This window comes from Lepidochelys kempii, chromosome 1, assembly GCF_965140285.1.
Source record: "Lepidochelys kempii isolate rLepKem1 chromosome 1, rLepKem1.hap1, whole genome shotgun sequence".
In the NCBI taxonomy this organism is placed as follows: domain Eukaryota; kingdom Metazoa; phylum Chordata; order Testudines; family Cheloniidae; genus Lepidochelys; species Lepidochelys kempii.
In genome coordinates this window covers 324,778,139-324,794,418 of record NC_136380.1, presented here as the reverse complement: position 1 = coordinate 324,794,418, position 16,280 = coordinate 324,778,139, and the positions used below count along the sequence as shown (strand labels likewise).

At 49.0% G+C, this 16,280-nt stretch overlaps 1 protein-coding gene across 1 annotated transcript in view; it reads right to left on the bottom strand.

Annotated features, from left to right (window-relative positions):
* Nucleotides 1–16,280, bottom strand: part of LAMB4 (laminin subunit beta 4) — a 104,003-nt gene that overhangs the window by 51,128 nt on the left and 36,595 nt on the right. The window contains exons 4-9 of the mRNA XM_078852687.1: nucleotides 9,027–9,162; nucleotides 6,674–6,747; nucleotides 4,996–5,184; nucleotides 3,062–3,125; nucleotides 2,656–2,870; nucleotides 1,271–1,391 (exon numbers count right to left, since the gene is read on the bottom strand). Of these exons, the coding sequence (XP_078708813.1) occupies nucleotides 1,271–1,391; nucleotides 2,656–2,870; nucleotides 3,062–3,125; nucleotides 4,996–5,184; nucleotides 6,674–6,747; nucleotides 9,027–9,162 (799 nt within the window). The remainder of the gene's footprint in view (nucleotides 1–1,270; nucleotides 1,392–2,655; nucleotides 2,871–3,061; nucleotides 3,126–4,995; nucleotides 5,185–6,673; nucleotides 6,748–9,026; nucleotides 9,163–16,280) is intronic.

The window sequence follows — 16,280 nt, the reverse complement described above, 5'->3', positions numbered from 1 at the left end:
AGTGTGACAAACAATAGGAGGGAACGGAGTGGGAGGATGAGGGTAAAAATAATAAGTTCACTTGTTTACATACGTTAGCAATATGCATAACTGATAATTGTGAATAATTACAAACTCTGGTTTGGTGTGGATGTGAGTTTTTTAAAATACCAGTCAATCAGTGTAAAGTGCCAGTGGTTTCAGTGAGAGCAATAAGCAGTGTTGCCAACTCTCATGATCTGATCATGAGTAATGTGATTTTTGTTACAGCTGGAGCCAGTTTTCATGGGCTGTCTTGCCATGCCCGGGGAAAAGCCCCTCTGATTGGCTGCCTTCCCCACTTCCTTATCTCTTGGGAAAGAACAACCAATCAGAGCTGCTGCAGGAGGCAGGCAGTGCCCCCCCTACCTGTAGAAAGTGAGCCAGCTCCTCTTTACCCCTGTGAAGAGGGACAAGAAGACACAACTGGAACTGAACAGCACCCCTTCCTCTCCAACTCAGGCTTAGGGAAGATGAAAAAGACCTGGAGCTGACAACCCCACTCAAAAGCCTGGCAGTGGGGTGAATAGTTCCTGGGTCTGACCTCCCCGCAAGCCTGGGAGTGGGGATGAAGAATGTCACAGCTGAAGTAAAGTGTCTGATTCTGATCTCACACTGTCTTTACCAGCATGAAAATTCAGTGGAGCGACTCACAATTTTCACTGATATAACAACTGAGAACACAATCAGATGCACAGAATTTACAGATCAGATTCAGCTGTATGGTCTGACTGCTTTACATCACTAGGGTGATGCAAAGCAGCTGGGGCGTAAAGGTAAATCTGGCCCAGAATATCTTAGATCCCTGTGGCCATCACAATTTTCTAGTGTACTGAAGATGGTTTAGTAATCTGCTAGTAATCTACTGAAAAGAATACAGCTTTGTCTAAATAATATTCTCATTTGCAACAAGAACCCTAACCAGTGAATAATCCCTTTTGCCTTCTTTGCCTTTTCTTGTTCACTTTACTTTTACTCTTTACAGAGAATTGGAAATTGAAATAGCTCTCCTTCACTGAGAGCAACACAAATGTTAGATATACGGTTATACCACCAGGGGACGCAGAACAGTTGCCACACATCTCGCCTGACAATGCATCGCTGACACCTGAATCCATCTAGGATATCCTATTCTCATTTAAGCACGAGAAACGAGCCCATGTGAAAGCTTATCTGTCCTTGTAGGCAATGCATGGGATTGTACTGTGCTATCATCTATCTGATGAAAATTAAGTAACTATTTGTCAGGTACATTTGCAAGCATTATCCTGTGATCCTTCGGCTGGCCTCCAGGGAGCATCATTGTAGAATTCTTTACACCTTTCACAGGACATGCCATCAGTGTTGTGCTGACAGACACATCTGCCATGAACCTGCAACATGTCAACAACAACAAAAATAAGTGAATTTTCTTTAGTCCATTGTCTTTGGGACATTGGGCAGGAAAAACACTCCACCCACACCCACCCCAATATAGTTTTCTTTCATGTGGGATAATATATTACTTTTTGATTCTTGAAAATTGAAAATTTCCTTAGTGCCAGAACCAGATCAGGTTGCCTCTCCCTCTTAGAGGGAGAAATTTAGTATGTTAATTATAATGAAACACGGTATTCCTGATGTTTGTTTCGTCTCTAGAAAGTAACTGATTTCAAGAGTGAATTTGCCTTCTTTGCGGAGATAAGCTTCAAATCTACAAATTTATCATTTGCCAAAATTGGACAGTTCTACATCACATGAAGAGTCCTATGTACTCGCATGGTTGGATAGATCCCCACAAAATGCTATATGCCAACCTAAAATGTTCCCATGTAAAAATACCTAGGCTTGTGATATGCCATCATGAGCAGAGAAATTCAGAGCCCTCTGGCTCCCTCATGTGACAAACAATTCTCAGTTACATGAGCAAGAGACATGGACAGCGTGTGGAAACAACAACCAGCCTGTTTTAAAGATATTGAACAAATTTTAGAAAAAAGATACTTCTACTGACAGAAACTGAGGTTTAAACACTTATATAAAATTTATCCAGGAAAAAACACTGGTTCCAAATATGAAGGTACACTTTATTCTGTTCCTGACTTCTTGGACAATCTGTTGTTCACCAGTCTGTTTGTTTTTAATGTAGAAACAGGGAATTCTCTTTGTGCTGATGACTTTTCATGCAGCAGAGTTTTCACCAAGCCCTACTGGTGTTATGGAATGTACCCAACGAAGTAGCCATTTGAATCTGCACACAACACAAATTACTTACTGGATTACATTTGCACCATTACAGCTCTGGTATTTTCATGCTATTATTAACATGTTTGTGTGTCAGTTATTATAGTTTTCAGAGTAACAGCCGTGTTAGTCTGTATTCGCAAAAAGAAAAGGAGTACTTGTGGCACCTTAGAGACTAACCAATTTATTTGAGCATGAGCTTTCGTGAGCTACAGCTCACTTCATCGGATGCAGTACCTAGTGCCAACAGGGGTCAGATTCTGGTCTTTTTTAATCTGGTCCAGTGTTTTGAATGGAGGAAGCAATGTTAAAATGTTTTTAAAATGTTGAATTACAAATTGCAATCCAAGGATAATCATCCAAAAATTACCACATAGGGAATCCCCTTTTAGGAGTGGAAGTTTTATAGCTTACCATTCCAGGCTGATAGAAAACATCACCCCGCAGTTTCTGCACTGGACTGCATTGGCTGGCATGACCATTACAAAAGCAACTTCCACGGACAACCATTTCATAAACTGCATAATAATATTTTTCAAGGAGATCACTTTGCCTTCTTCCAAATAAAGTATCCCCAAGAGTGTGGAGTTTTGTGAAGTTTATTCTCAGGTTTGTTAAGGTGATGAGATCTGGGATAAGAGAAAGGAAATCCAGAACCACAATTAACCTAAAAGCTCTGTTCACTTGAAAATCTACAGGGTGCTCAGCTGTAAATTAGCTACATTACACCAATTCACACTAGCTGAGGATCTAGACTACTGTCTTTAACATGCAAGACAAACAAATAACTATCTGTAAAGAAAACCCAAACTATACATACCCTGGATAGATCGGATATAAGGATTTTCTATTTCAAAGCTGGGATCCAAAGCTTTTAAGACAACCTGTAAAACAAATGAATGTATATTTAAGCATACAAAGTATTATTTTAGTACATAAAGGCAAATATTTTAGCTAAAATTTATCACTGTATAATTAATACCTATTGGAAATAAGATAATGATTAATCAAATTGCTTGCCATTTTGTTAATCATATAAGAGAAAGAACAGGATTAGGGCCCTGATTCAGCAAAGCACTTAAGCATGTAAGTCCACCCTTATTCAGTAAGGCCTTGGTTTAGCAATGTACTTAAGTGCATGTCTAACAAAGTATATGAATAGTCCTGTTGGCTTCAGTGAGGCCTGCACAGATGTTTGAATTTGGACACAACTACATTCCTGAATGAGGGCCCAAAGCACTTACAATTGTACTTGAAGTTAAGCATCTGCTTAAGTGCTTTGCTGACTTGAGGCCTGAAATTGTAGCAATGTAGCAAAGCATGACCCAAATTAGTCTAGGGGAGTAGGGGTATGGAGTTAAAGAAATAGCTAGCTCAGCTCTATGTAAAGCTGGGTTGAGGGTCAATATTACATTGATGTACAGGATTCAGAAGGGAATGAAATGGAGAATTGCTAACAAGCTCTTTAGGATAGTAGCTAACATACGATACTGAAGCGGAAGAGATGAATGGGGGGTGTCACAGGGTGACTGGGCCCTTTAAGAGGAAGTGGGGAACTGGAAGCTGATTCCTGTGACAAAGGGAAATAGAAGTTCAGTAATTTAAGTGGAATCCTCTTGGGTATCCTATATAAATGTTTGCTGGTGAGTCTAATGGTTTTTGCAAATATGTGATCTTCATTTCTCTGAGAATCATGGTACCTGTTCTACTGAAAATCAAAAACTGCTGTGAAATTTAGTGTAAGTCTTGTTTTTAAATATTATTTTTAGCCCTATGAAACTTACAAAAAGAAATTCCTAGTACAGTGCTTTGTATAAATTTGGAAATATTTCAAGGTTAATTAATACTAAATATCAGTATATAGCAACAGAGCTAAAATGAGCAGCTAATATCTTGTATACAGTTATTAGTGATTCATTATGACACCTAAACATTTAATTTAGCTGTGTGCGTACAGGTTGTATGAAGTAAAGCTGGGTGAATACAACACATTTTTCTTAAAAAATAATGTTAAAAATGGCTAATTCATTTTAAAAATTGTTTGCGAATATTTTGTTGGAACATGTTCATGAAATTCGTAAATATTGGTGAGTATTCACAAATTCTTTTCCCAGTTTTAGATTCTGGGCAAACAACAAAAATGTTAATAAAATTATGCAAAATTTAATATATTATGTAACAAATAATATTCAGCTAGCTTTTTCATGAAGCATGATTTTTATGTATTATAAGCAGAGCTGTGCAAACTTTTATGACACTCAATTGCCATCACTGTCCCTTGGGACTCAGTAAAGCTTTTGAGACCTCTTACTGAAAAATTGGTGTGGGAGACAGAAGACCCTTTTGGGGGATTTGTTAGAGAGACCAGCCTCGAGCCCCACAGATTGAAGCTACAGTAGGGAGCCAGCTAGCTGTCACCTGCAGATACCAGAGAATAGGATTCTGCACAGGTCAGCAGAAGTTTAGGGGGAGCAAAGACCTGTTGTGGGGAGGGGTTTATGGTTTAGAGTGGAAACCTGGAGAAACTACATAGTTTTGAATGAGATTTTGTAGGTGTTCATTTGAACCTGAAACTCAAAATAAAACTCAGTGGTCGGGTTTTCTTCTCAGTGTAACCCATTGCATTTCCCCTTGTAAAACCAGTGTGAGAGACGAATCAGACCTGGGATACAAACTAGCTCACTGATATCTCATTGCCATGAGAAAAAAATCAGTGTAATTTGAAGTAAAAAAAGCACAAACACGAAGTAATACCTCGCCTTCAGTGGAGGGCTCAACGTCTGAATATCTTGGATCACAAACAATATCTCCCACTCCTTTTGCCGGACCAGAGGGGATGTTGGGGAAAGATTCAGCACAGTTTTGTGCAAAATACCTAAATATCTTCCAGGTGTGACCATAGTCTGTGGAGCGCTCAACCAACATGGCTGCAGGCCGAAATGTCTGGAAGAAACATTGTTGCAATAATTCTTTAAACAGACTTTGGGAGAAAGTTTTTAATAGAACTAAGGGTATGTCTACACTGCAAATGGCAAGTGTGATTGCAGCACACAGAGACGTGCCCAAGCTAGTTTTGATCTAGCCCCACCCACTCAGGACCCTGGGTCCACACTCAAGCCTGTACTGCTATGGCTTCACTTCTATTGTTACTCAAGCTATGTCAAAGTTAACACAAGTATGTCCCCAACTGCAGTCTAGATATACCCTAAATAGAAGGGTTTCTCTCTGAAAGGGGAAGTTTCCTGGCAAATACTCCTTCCAAATTATGCCTTTTCTGGTTTAATTTATGTTGCTTTCATAAGCCCTAAGGTCTGAACCTACAAGCCCTCTGCACATGGAACTCCAATAACAGCTAATGACAATTCCAAGCATGCAGGTTTGCAGGATTAATTCCCCAGTCAACTATCTGGGATACTTGATTTTCTGAAATAGAGTGATTAAGTATGAACTGAAGCACATAAGAAACAGGGTTCATCAACTGAGTTCTCTCAACAAAAATGAATCACTAGTACTACCCAAAACTGGGAACAATGGTGAATAAGCAATTTTAAGAGAACCAAGAAGGGGTGCTTTGGGAAAAATAGTACGTGACCATGTAATTAAAGACTATAACATAAAGCATACACACATAGGGGCAGAGGTGAAAGGAAGCCAGTATGCCCCGGTACGGCGTACTGGTAAGAGCCTGTGCGCCGTACCGGGACCGGCATTCCCAGAGGGCAATTTAAAGCCCTGGGGTAGCGGTGGCGGGGCTCTGGCGTGGATTTAAAGGGCCCCAGAGTGCCAGCCGCCGCTACCGCCCTGGCCCTTTAAATCCCCGACGGAGCCTGGCCGTCGCTACCCTAGGGCTCGGGCAGCAGGGCTCCGGCAGGGATTTAAAGGGCTCGGGCAGCCGCTACCACAGCAGAGCCCCAGGCCCTTTAAAGCTCTGCCAGAGCCCACAGCCCCGGGGTAGCAGTGGCAGCCGGGAGCTCCCTGGGCTTCTCAGTGATTTAAAGGGCCCGGGGCTCTGCTGTGGTAGCAGCAGCTGGAGCTCTGGGCCCTTTAAATCACCCCCAAGCCCTGGGGCTCCCAGCTGCCTCTGCAGCTGGTAGCTCAGCGGTGATTTAAAGGGCCCCGGGCTCCCAGCCACCACTACCACAGCTGGAGCCCTGGCCCTTTAAATCAAGATTTAAAGGGCCCGGGGATTTAAGGCCCTGCCTCTTCCAGTTAAGGCCACGCCTCTTCTGGTTGAGGCCACACCCCCTGCTCAGGACTCTGGCGTACGAGTAAGTCCTCTAACTTACTTTTACCCCTGCATAGGGGCCAAATTTATGTTGCACAGGCAACCTTAATTCTGTCATTTCTAACTTTTGAGTACTTGACTTTTCAACCATGATGTTCTTTACATAAAGCTATGTGAAGGCTCAAGTAAAATATCTAAACAGCGTACCTTAAAAGTCAGTATAAGATGGCTGAACTGGAATAAGGTTTCTAGGTCCAGTCTAATGCTAACATGGTCAATGCCTGAAAAGGAATTAAAAAACAGTGAAGATCAATGATGTAAAATTAGTTGTCTTTCCTATGGGTACACAACCTGCCATTGTGGTTTATGGAGCTGTAGGTTATGTCACAAAAAACAGATTTAAATTAAAAGTAGAGGTTATATGAAAACATATATTTCTGTGGTAGGTAATTCAATCCTGCTATAGTTCCTTTGGTTCAGCTGTTGAAGATAAGTTGATTCAAGGTATCGTGCTTACAATTTCTCTATAGATAAGTTATTTATTTTTTCAAATGCTTCTGAAATCCTGTGTAGTTACAAATGAACAGATCTAAATCATTGTAAATCTTTGCTCCAACATTATAAATCAGAGAGAAAGAGAATGTACTGTATTGCAGCAGTTCCCAACCAGGGGATCCGTGAGCTGGTTTCAGGGGGTCCATGAAGCAGGGCTGGATTTAGACTGGCTGGGGCCCAGGGCAGAAAGCTTGGAGCCCCAAGCCCTGGTACCCCATGGCGGAAGCCCCGAGCCCCCCCAGCTGCAGGGCTGAAGCCCGAAGCCCTGAGTCCTCCTGCCCTGTGGGGCAGAAGCTCCGAGCCCCTCCACCCCCAGAGCTAAACCCTCAAGCCATGACAACCCATGGGGCAGGAGCTCAGCACCCCTTGGGCAGAAGTCCTGAGCCCCCTCCCCAAGCACTGGAGTTTTTATAGCATGTTGGGCGGGGGGGGGCTTGCAAAGAATAAGGTTGAGAACCACTGGTTACCATTATTCTGCTGTTTCTTCTACTTCTGAGTTTTTGAGTCTCTTAGCTGGACACCTGGCCAGCAGCCACCACTCTCTCTGCTCTGCCTTGAGAGCTGGGTGACTGGAGAGCGGGAACTGTTATGGGGTGACTACAGGGGAGGGCTAAGGCAAATGTTGGGGTAGCTATAGCCCCCACAAGGACCCCCCCACCGTCCCTGCCACAGGGTCTCTGTTGTGTGTTTCACCAATCCTGTTTGTGATGCCACTGTATTAATTATTAAAATTAACATACATTTGTCACTGATAACATGTTCTTTTTCAGGTGGCTACTTGGAGTTAATTAAGAAGATAAAATTTGGTGAAGCAGAGACAGAATTTTTAGTGAATGTAGACAAATATAATTGAAATAAGAGAAAAATCCGTCTGCACAAGTATAAAAATAAGATCAGTACAGTAAAGCAGTTTCCTGCATTTTCATACTTACAATCTTACATTGTGAGGACCATTCAAAACAAAGATGGGAAGGAAAAGTAAGCGCAGCCCATCCGAAGGGAGGGATTCAGTTTACACTGTCTTGGGAAACTGATGAACCTCAAAATTAGGAAACTAGACCGGATCTTTTATATCCCTTTGTTTAATTTTTTGAAAACCCAACCATATTTGATCATCTTCTGTGACCATAACATATTAATATCTACCCCTCATCAATATGTGGTATATCTGGGGTCCACAATCACACCTCTTAATATTAACAAGCCACATCATTCATTTCTTAATCATTCCTATAAGTTTTTGTGGTCCAACTGTCTAGTAACCAGATTGCTAAAGCCTTCTCAAAAACTGCCTTCTAGCAGAATTCTTTGGTGTACTGTATTCTTTGTGTTTACTTGTTTATCCTTCCATATGAGAGTGCAGAATTTATGACCAGGGGTTACTGTCTTAGACCTGCCCTTTTCTCAGCTAAAACATAGCCGTTAGCATAACTACTTCCACAAGGCCTTGCACTAATAACAGGCCTCAGAGTAAGAGTCGTAACTTAATGGTAGACGGCGACCCCAGGGAACACAGCAGGAACGTGGAAGTAACCACCATAAACCAGTTTGGACAAGAAGTGGTAGGTCTGAGAACGAGCTAATTGGTATTAATATGTACGGATACTCTAGGTTATAGAATAAGTGCACCCCAATATTATGCGGAGGAGGAATTTAGATTTGGGCATAAAAGGCTGGGAATTGGCATGAATATTCATGCTCGTGCTCAGGCTCTATGACATGGCAAACCACGATGTGGCATTAGCAGTGGTTCTCAACTGGGGCTCCGCAGCCCCTGGGGAGCCATGAGCTGGTTTCAGAGGGTCCACAAAGCAGGGCTGGCTTTAGAAGGGATCTGCCCAGGGCACAAAGCATGTTGGCGGAGGAAGGGAGGGGGGGCTCAGAAAGAAAATGGTTGAGAACTCCTGCCATATTGTCTTATAGTTTCATAAAGTGATGATTGCACATATTGAGTAGAATAAGCTAAACTAGCCAAGTTGAGAAACATTACTTGACTGTAACCTACCGTTTTCTGACTGCCACCACTTCTTTTTCCGGTCTGGCTCAAAAGTTGTGAGAACATTTTCAATTGGGTGACTGTTGGGATGGGTATAGGGATTATATGGGTATCTGGAATCACAAAGGAAGCATTTCTGTTCACCCTGAAAAACAGAATAAGCAAGACAAGCTATCAGTGCACTCTCTGTCCCCATTGTCAGGTTAATAAGGGTACTGAGTACTTTGCATCTTCCATTTCATGGCCTCAAACTGAACCTCACAACAGCCTGTGTATGGAAATATTAGTATCTTCATTTTACAGATGAAGAAACTGAGACACAGAGGTTATTAGTACTAACTATTTATAGAGCACTGTCAGTGTACCTGACCACTTTACAAAAAGACCACGAGTGTCGAGGAAGCCCCCCAGCTCTGGGGCCAGGCTAGCCTGAACACTTCTCCCTCCTGAAAGCTGCTGTGTTATATCTTCTGTTTGCGTTGTTTTGTTGCATAGTTGTTTTGTTTCCTTTGGTAATTTTTGTAAGTGTTACCAATAAATTTCTTTTCTATTTAAAAAAAAAAAAACCTTCCCTGTTACCTTACCCAGGGAAAAGGGACCTACTTAACCTGGGGCTAATATATCTGCCTTCTATCACTCTCCTGTAGCCATCTGGCCCGACCCTGTCACTCTATACATGTACAACTTCTGAAGTTTGCTTTTTTATATTTGTTATAAATACAAAACAAAATTTATGCATAGAAATAAAAAAAAAAACCTTCTCTGTTGGCACAAATATTCTATTGCACTTCTGGCTTCATTTCTCCCCTCACCTTTTTATCTATACACTTCCCATCTGTGGCCCCACAAAATTGCGGGATCTCCTGGTCAACCGCCTCCTAGCCTTGGCTAAAACAGCCATTTATAAAACTAGAGAGAGGAGGTTGGCCCATGAAACGTCCTGCGATTGTGGGGCCTTTTTCCGATCCTCAGTACATTCACGTATCCGGGCGGAGTTCCTCTGGGCGGCGTCCACTGACTCCCTTGATGCTTTCGAGGAGCGGTGGGTGCTGTCCGGGGTTCTCTGCTCAGTGACCCCGTCCGGTTCCCTCCGTCTGACCCTTTGATTGAGGGGAAGAGCGAGAGACGCCAGCTCCAGCCGTTGCCGCTGTGGATACCATCATTACTGTCATCTAGGAGGGGTCCTATAATACATGGGTGTCTACTCCTCCCACCCCTAAACCGCCCACCCCGCAGCCGTGCCCATCTTGCCAGGCACTCTCAGGAGAGGGAGGATCGGTGACACTGGGCGCGGCACTAGGTAACTCGAGGGGGTGGAAGACCACGAATGTCGAGGAAGCCCCCCCGCTCTAGGCCACCAGGTAACTCAGGAGGGTGGAAGACCATGAGTGTCGAGGAAGCCCCCCCGCCCTGGGCCCAGGCTAGCCTGAACACTTCTCTCTCCTGAAAGCTGCTGTGTTATACCTTCTGTTTGCGTTGTTTTGTTGCATAGCTGTTTTGTTTCCTTTGGTAATTCTTGTAAGTGTTACCAATAAACTTCTTTTCTGTTTCAAAAAAAAAAAACTTCTCTGTTGGGAAACGGAACGTCCTTTGCTTGCTCCTCAGCTCTCTGCTTTCTATTCTTTTCTAAAGCCCCCTGGCCTGGATTTTTCTTACTTTTTGAATCTGCCTTAGTTTCTCCCCTCCGACTGGGCCAGATGCTTTTTGTTTTGGTTTGATTTTTTGTTGCTTTTTCTTCTTGCCGTTTATGTGCTGGTCGGCCTCCAGCTTGCCGCCAGCACCCGCCCCCCCCCCCACGCCTGCTTTCGGGCGCAGCTATTTGCCTCAGCTGAATCCCCCGGAGGAGGGGGGGGAAGATTGCCGATTTTGCTGTCCGAAGGGGGGAGTGGAAACCCCCAGACCCAGCCGTTTTGCTGGCAGCTCGGATTTTACTTCTTATCTTTACAACATTCTCAGCATGCCGGAAGCCTTGGAACACAGCCAACACAGCTGGAGAAGAAGATTTCAGAAGACAGGAGAAATAACCCAGGGAAGCTACACATCATCATGAAGGGGGCCATAAGACTGAGTAATTTTCTGAATTATACTCTTGTGGGGGGCAGTTTGACTGTGGTTTACTTGCATTTGTGGCGGCACTGGGGGTGTGGCACGGAGCTGTCCCCCGATCCATCGGTGCTCCCCCCCACCATTACTACAACTGTCACAGCCCCCCCGCCGTCCATCCCTGCTGGCAACCTGCCATCTACCTTCGGATCCAGCTGTTTGCTTTGAACTTTGCCTTTTGGACCGGACATAACAGCCGACCAACCGAGACTCTTTGGACAAATGTGCGTGGGTCTGCACCCCCCCCGGATTGCTTATCCCACAGCTTGCCCCTATTACCGGACCCCGATTTTGTTTCCCCCCCCTCCCAGTCCAACCCCTTCGGCATTCCCCGCCCCCCGCCTGCAGCCCAGCAGGGAGGAGTGGTTAATCTGCTTCCCCCTCCCTCCTCCTCCTTCCGGTGTCTCCCCGTCTCTCCCTGCTCACAATGGCGGGGAATGAGAGGGGTGAGGCCCCTCTAACAAAATCAGTTGTCCCTCCCCCACCTCCCCCCCGCCCGACCCCCAAGGTCCCCCCCCACCACTATTGTTAAAATCATTGCCACCCCCTCCCCCGCTGGGGCACCGGCAGCAGGAGGCACCGGGGTGATTACTGCTGCTGCTGCGCCTACCGCCCCCCCCAGATTCTAGGAAACCCCCCCCAGCTGGCCAGAAAGGCCAGGGTGGGAAGAAAGGAAAGGGCCCCGCTAAAACCACTAGGCCCTCCATGGCGGGGGCTGCCCCCACAGCTGTGGCCTCATCATCGACCGTGGCGCCCCTCCCTGCATTTCCCTCCACCAGCTCTGCGACTCTCCCTCCCCCGGCCCCCAGTACGTATGCCTGGGCGGTGACGGGCTCCCCCCTGCCTGCCACCTCGTCATCTCGCCCCACCCCCCCGCCTCCGCTACCATCACCAGCGGCCGGGGCCCTTTCCCCGCCTTGACCAGGAGGCACGGTGTCCGTTGCCTCCTGGTGCCCGCCTCGTCCCACGTGGAAAAATACGTGCAGGCGTTGGAGAAGGTGGTAGGACCCACGGCTATTGTGGCGGCCTCCAAGATGTATGGGAAGGTCATTTTTTTCTTAGCTTTGGAGGCTGCCGCTCAGGAGGCGGTGGAAAGGGGCCTGGCGGTGGGGGGGTGTTTGTCCCCCTAGAGCCACTAGAAGACCTGGGCGTTCGCCTCGTCCTCACCTCCGTTCCTCCCTTTTTACCCAATGTTGCCCTGTTACCCGCTCTCTCCACCCTGGGGAAACTTGTCTCTGTCATCAGCCCTCTCCCGTTGGGCTGCAAGGACCCCACCCTCCGTCACGTCCTTTCGTTCCGCCGGCAAGTGCAGCTTCTACCGCCGGCGGGGGCGCGTGACAGAGAGGCGCTCGAGGGGTCCTTCCTAGTCCCCTACCAGGGAGCCTGCTATCAGGTCTGTTACTCCACCGGAGAGGCCCGATGCTACCTCTGCCGCTCAGCGGGGCATGTCCGCAGAGACTGCCCTTTGGCCCAAGAGGGAGGGGCACCCGAGACCCGGCAGGACATCGGCCCCGTCGTTGCCGACACCCCTGGCTGCCCGGCACCTGAAACGAACCCTCCTCCTACTCGACCCATCGCTGCTCCCGTCCGGGCCCAAGAGATACCTTCCCCACAACGCCCGGGCAAGCAAGGGAGTCCCACCCTTGCTATTACCAATCCAGCAGAGCCTATGGAGGAGGGTGTGGCAAGGATATTACCGGGTATAGGAGAGGGCCCGCCCCAAGGAGAACCCCCTGCCCCTCATGCTGCCTCACCGCTACCCCCCCGAACCCCTGAACCATTGCCTCCGCCCCCCCGACACGACCCCTGCTAACCAACCCCCAGACGACACTATGGAGGGCTGGACCCTAGTCCAGGGGAAGCGAGGCAAGCGGAAGGCTCAAGCTCCTCTGCATCCATCCGACACGGAAGCCCCCTGGAAGACCAGGAAAGGAGGCACTGATATTGAGCCTCCTGCTACAGCCACGAGTGAGATCCATCTGCTGCTGTCGGGAGGGGAAGACAGACTGGCATTGGAGGGCAGAATCCCCCCTCTACGGGAGACCCTCCCCTCCGAGACTCCTGAGGACGCCCCTTCTGCCTGGATACCACCCGAACCCCCCGCGAACCCCAAGGTGACCATTGAGGCGGGCCCTAGAGGAGAGGCCCCTGGGGTAGCAGGAGCTGGCCTCTCCTCCGTGTATGCTGAGATTGAGGCCCTAGATTTGACCCCGGTCACCCAGGGAGAGGATGATTTACTGCCAGCTGGCCTCGAGCTGGGCAACCTCACCCCAGCCCTCCTTTCCCCATGCTCCCTCCCCCTAATTGCCTTCCCGGGCGAGCACCCTGCAGAAGGTAGTCCACCACCTGATGCCATGGCTACCAAGACCACCACGGAGCCAGCGCCTAGCATTACTGGGAGCCCCCTCCCTTACCCCTTAACCCTTGACTCTGCTCAGGAGGCACTTTCCTTTAGCTGCTTGCCTCCTGAACCCCAGAGCCTTACCCCTGCCCCTGCCCCCACCCCATCCCTGCCCAATTCCCCTCCTCCTGCAATGCTAATGCCACCCCTGGGGTTATTTCCTTCCCGCCCTTCGCAGATTCCCCCCAGGGAGCAGTCTTTGCACTTTCTAGTCGCGACCCATTAGGAGTTACAATTTTTTCCCTGCCATCCCCTTCCACCCCAAGGCGTGAAATGAATTTAATAACCCCAGCCTGTCAGACGCCCCGTCGGTGGTCCGCACCCTGCCTACCCGCCTTAGCGGACCACGAGGTTGCATTAAGAGCCCCACCAGGGAATACCCCGGAAATCGTAACCCCACCCCCCCATGAGCTGCGGCATGCACTACGGAAGTTCCTAGAACACACCCGTGGCGCCCGCAATAGGGTACAGCTGGCTATTCAGCTATGGGGGGACTTTGACCAAATCCTCCAGGCCATAAGGGCCCTTATACAGGAGGGCAGGGGGCTAGGAAGGCGCGGTGCTGCGGCCTACAAGCGAGCCCGCGTCTTCCGAAACGATCTACTCATCCACGGGATGGGTCACGGGTTGCTGTGCAACCCGCCGGGGGCCATGAACACCCCCACCAACAAGAAACCCCCACCCCCCCAGCCCTCCGCATGACGCCTCTTATTATTGCAACCCTGAATACCAGGGGCTGTAGGATGGCTCTCCGCAGGTCCCAGGTGCTCTCTTACCTTCGGGAAGGGGGGTACTCTGTAGTTTTCCTGCAGGAGACCCATACGGACCCGACCACCGAGGACAGGTGGCGGCTGGAGTGGGGGGACGGGGTATACTTTGGCCACTTCACAACTTGGCAAGCTGGAGTGGTGACCCTGTTCTCCCCCAACCTACGGCCCGAGGTGCTAGGGGTCACTGAGGCCGTGCCGGGCCACCTGCTGCACCTTCGAGTCTGTATGGAGGGGCTCGTGGTCAATCTTGTTAACATCTATGCCCCGCAAATGAGCTCAAGGCGGCCACAATTCTATCAGCAGGTGTCCGACTTTCTCGGCACCCTAGATTCGCACGAGTGCCTGGTCCTGGGAGGGGACTTTAACACCACCCTCGAGGAACGGGACTGTTCAGGGGCCGAGCCGAGCCCGGCCGCCGCAAATATTCTTCGAGGGATAGTTGAACATCACTCCCTAGTGGACGTCTGGCGTGACCATCACCCAGATGACACTTCCACGTTCACCTTTGTCCGGGTGGAGGCCCATCGGTCACACCACTCTCGGTTGGACCGTATTTACTTATCCCGTTTCCATCTTTCACAGGCCCACTCCTCCGCCATTCAGCTGGCCCCATTCTCCGACCATCATTTAGTCACCATAACAGTCTCCCTCCGTGCAGAGAGACTGGGGCCGGCCTATTGGCACTTTAACAACAGCCTGTTGGAGGACGAGAGCTTCATGACGTCCTTCCGGGAGTTTTGGCTGGCCTGGCGAGGGCAGTGGCGTGCCTTTCCCTCGGTGCGGCGATGTTGGGATCTCGGGAAGGTGCGCGCCAAGCTCTTCTGCCGTGACTACACCCGGGGCACCAGCCGACGAAGAAATGCGGCGATAGAGCAGTTGGAACGGGAGGTCTTAGAGATGGAGAGGCGCCTGGCCGCCAACCCCGAGGACCCGTTCCTCTGCGGAGCGTGCCGGGAGAAGCGGGAGGAGCTCCGGGCCCTCGAGGACCACTGGGCCCGAGGTGCCTTCGTTCGGTCCCGCATCCGCCTCCTTCGGGAGATGGACCATGGCTCCCACTTCTTCTATGCCCTGGAGAAAACGAGGGAGGCCAAGAAACACGTCACCTGCCTTCTTGTGGAAGACGGCACCCCCCTCACGGATCCGGAGGAGATGTGTGGGAGGGCCCGTGAATTTTACACAAGCCTTTTCTCCCCGGATCCGACCGATCCTGGCGCTTGCGGGGTGCTCTGGGAGGAACTCCCCACTGTCAGTGTGGGCGACCGAGACCGACTAGAGCTGCTTCTCACCCTGGCCGAGTTCTCGGAAGCCCTCCGTCACATGCCCACCAATAAATCTCCGGGCATGGACGGGCTGACTGTGGAGTTTTACTGCGCGTTCTGGGACATCCTTGGCCCAGACCTAGTCACTGTCTGGGCTGAGTCCTTGCAGAGCGGGGTCCTCCCTCTGTCGTGCAGGCGAGCGGTGCTCGCCTTATTGACGAAGAAGGGGGACCTCCGAGATTTACAAAACTGGCGTCCCATCTCACTCCTAAGCACGGATTACAAAATCGTAGCGAAAGCAATCTCGCTGCGGCTAGGGTCCGTGATGGCGGATGTGATCCACCCAGACCAGACCTATACTGTCCCAGGTCGCAGCATTTTTGACAACCTATTTCTAGTCCGAGACCTTTTGGAACTCGGGCGGAGAGATGGCCTGTCCTTCGCCCTCCTGTCTCTTGATCAGGAGAAGGCGTTCGATAGAGTAGACCATGGGTACCTCCTGAGCACTCTGCAGGCGTTTGGATTCGGACCTCAGTTTGTGAGTTTTCTCCGGGTGCTGTATGCTTCCACGGAGTGTTTGGTTAGGCTCAACTGGACCCTGACTGAACCGGTCAGCTTCGGGCGAGGAGTGCGGCAGGGGTGCCCCCTCTCGGGCCAGTTGTACGCTCTGGCGATTGAGCCTTTCCTCTGTCTCCTCCGCAGGAGGATGACAGGGTTGGTGCTGCGGGAG